The 2,797-nt window shown below is 65.4% G+C and overlaps 1 protein-coding gene across 1 annotated transcript in view; it reads left to right on the top strand.

Moving 5' to 3' along the window:
• Positions 1-2,797, top strand: part of LOC103679684 (plexin-A3) — a 27,641-nt gene that overhangs the window by 19,481 nt on the left and 5,363 nt on the right. Inside the window, exon 24 of the mRNA XM_040626535.1 lies at positions 2,719-2,785. Coding sequence (XP_040482469.1) covers positions 2,719-2,785 — 67 coding nt within the window. The remainder of the gene's footprint in view (positions 1-2,718; positions 2,786-2,797) is intronic.

Genomic DNA, 2,797 nt, shown 5'->3' with positions numbered 1-2,797 from the left:
GCGGGCGTGCGCTGCAACTCCATCCCCTCTGAGTATGTCAGCGCTGAGAGGTGAGTGCGGCTGTGTGGGTGCCTGGGCCCTGGGTCCTCTGCCGCTGGCCCTGACCCTCTCGGACCCCTAGGATTGTGTGTGAGATGGAGGAGTCGCTGGTGCCCAGCCCGCCGCCAGGGCCCGCGGAGCTCTGTGTGGGCGACTGTTCCGCTGACTTCCGCACGCAGTCCGAGCAGCTCTACAGCTTCGTGGTGCGTGGGCTGCCTGCCCTTTCCCCTCCCATCCATTCTGAGGGCTGCCCCCCACCCCGGGCAGCCTCCTCCCTCCCCTCAGGTCTGCCTCTCCCACAGACGCCAGTATTTGACCGTGTCAATCCCAGTCGGGGCCCAGCGTCCGGGGGCACAAGACTCACCATCTCGGGGAGCTCTCTGGATGCCGGCAGCAAGGTCACCGTGACCGTGAGAGATGGCGAGTGCCAGTTTGTGAGGTGGGCAGGGCCCTGCCAGCCTCAGCCTGGGCACTGGGTAGGGGGCCACAAGGGCAGGGTGGGTCATGGCCCTGGGCAGCCTGCCCTAAGCGCCCCGCTTGCCAATGTAGGAGAGATGCCGAAGCAATCGTGTGTATCTCACCCGTGTCCACCCTGGGCCCCAGCCAGGCCCCGATCACCCTGGCCATCGACCGTGCCAACATCTCCAGTCCTGGAGTCCTCTACACCTATACCCAGGACCCCACTGTCACGCGCCTTGAGCCCACCTGGAGCATAATCAAGTAAGACCCTAGGAAAAACGGGGAGCCTGGCCAGCATTGATGAGGGTCAGGGACTCTGTCCCTGAGCTCCCATCCGGGGGCCTTGCCTGGTCACTGGAGCCTTGGGCATCAAGTTACACATCCTGAGAGCCTGAGCCCTCATTGCCAGAGGGGGCAGGGTCCTCCCACCAACACAGCCCCTGGCATTCACCCAGTGCCCCAGGTGGAGGAGGCCCTCGGCTCCCCAGCAGCCTTGATAACTCTCCAGGGCCAGGCTGAGGGCAGTGGGAGAGGGAGCCTGAGGCCCCCTCCCCCCACTGCCCCCAGCGGAAGCACTGCCATCACTGTGAGCGGGACCCACCTACTGACAGTCCAGGAGCCCCGGGTCCGGGCCAAGTACCGAGGCATCGAGACCACCAACGTGAGTGCCAGCCACTGTGGCCTTGCTCCTTCCCAGCTGCCCCGACCCTGCCCCTGCTCCACCCCTGCCCCCTGTGGCCTCACGTGTCAGGTTGCCCTCCCATTGTCCCCACAGACGTGCCAGGTGATCAACGACACTGCCATGCTATGTAAGGCCCCTGGCATCTTCCTGGGACGGCCCCAGCCTCAGGCCCAGGGCGAACACCCCGACGAGTTTGGCTTTCTGCTGGATCACGTACAGACAGCCCGCTCCCTCAACCGGTCCTCCTTTACTTACTACCCTGACCCCAGCTTTGAGCCACTTGGGCCCGCTGGTGTCCTGGATGTCAAACCTGGCTCCCATGTAGTGTTGAAGGTACGAGTGGGGTACAGGGACCAAGAGAGGTAGGGAGGTGGGGAACCCTGGCTGTGACCGTGTCCTCCACCCACAGGGCAAGAATCTGATCCCTGCGGCGGCTGGCAGCTCCCGCCTCAACTACACAGTGCTGATTGGGGGCCAGCCGTGCGCTCTCACTGTCTCCGATACGCAGCTCCTGTGTGACTCACCTAGCCAGACTGGCCGGCAGCCTGTCATGGTGGGTGGGGGGTGGGGGGGCTGCCGGGGGTGGGGGGGTGGGCATGGGGGTGAGCTCACAGCGGCCTTGTCCCCGCAGGTACTGGTAGGCGGCCTGGAGTTCTGGCTGGGTACCCTGCACATCACGGCTGAGCGGGCACTGAGCCTGCCAGCCTTGGTGGGCCTGGCAGCAGGCGGCGGACTCTTGCTGCTGGCCATCACTGCCGTGCTGGTTGCCTATAAGCGCAAGACCCAGGATGCGGACCGCACGCTCAAGCGGCTTCAGCTGCAGATGGACAGTCTGGAGTCCCGCGTGGCTCTGGAGTGCAAGGAAGGTGCCTGGGACGAGGCTGCGGTGCAGGGCGGGCGGGCCGGGGGGCCTCTCCCCCGCTCTGCTCACTCTTTCTCCCCACCCCTGCACAGCCTTCGCTGAGCTGCAGACGGATATCAATGAGCTGACGAACCACATGGACGGCGTGCAGATCCCGTTCCTGGACTACCGGACCTACGCTGTGCGCGTGCTCTTCCCAGGCATTGAGGCCCATCCAGTGCTCAGGGAACTGGATGTGAGTCCCCCGCCCTTGCCTGCCCACTCCTCATCCCCTGTGGGGCCACCCCACTCTCTGAGACGCCGTGTCCCTCGCAGACCCCGCCCAACGTCGAGAAGGCCCTGCGCCTCTTTGGGCAGCTGCTGCACAGCCGCGCCTTCGTGCTTACCTTCATCCACACGCTGGAGGCCCAGAGTAGCTTCTCCATGCGAGACCGCGGCACGGTGGCCTCGCTCACCATGGTGGTCCTGCAGAGCCGCCTCGACTACGCCACGGGGCTGCTCAAGCAACTGCTGGTGGACCTCATCGAGAAGAACCTGGAGAGCAAGAACCACCCGAAGCTGCTGCTGCGCAGGTACCACGAGGCCCCAGCCCCGCCCTCTGCCAGCCCCACCCCTGCCAGAGCAGGTCCCCCTGGGCCGCCCTCTGCCCGCTGGCCCAGCACCCCTTATGCCCTAGGACCGAGTCGGTGGCCGAGAAGATGCTTACCAACTGGTTCACATTCCTGCTGCACAAGTTTCTGAAGGTGCGGGGGGGG

Source organism: Ursus maritimus (assembly GCF_017311325.1).
Source record: "Ursus maritimus isolate PB19 chromosome X unlocalized genomic scaffold, ASM1731132v1 scaffold_X1, whole genome shotgun sequence".
NCBI classification, from domain to species: Eukaryota; Metazoa; Chordata; class Mammalia; order Carnivora; family Ursidae; genus Ursus; species Ursus maritimus.
This window is presented reverse-complemented; position numbering and strand designations above follow the sequence as displayed.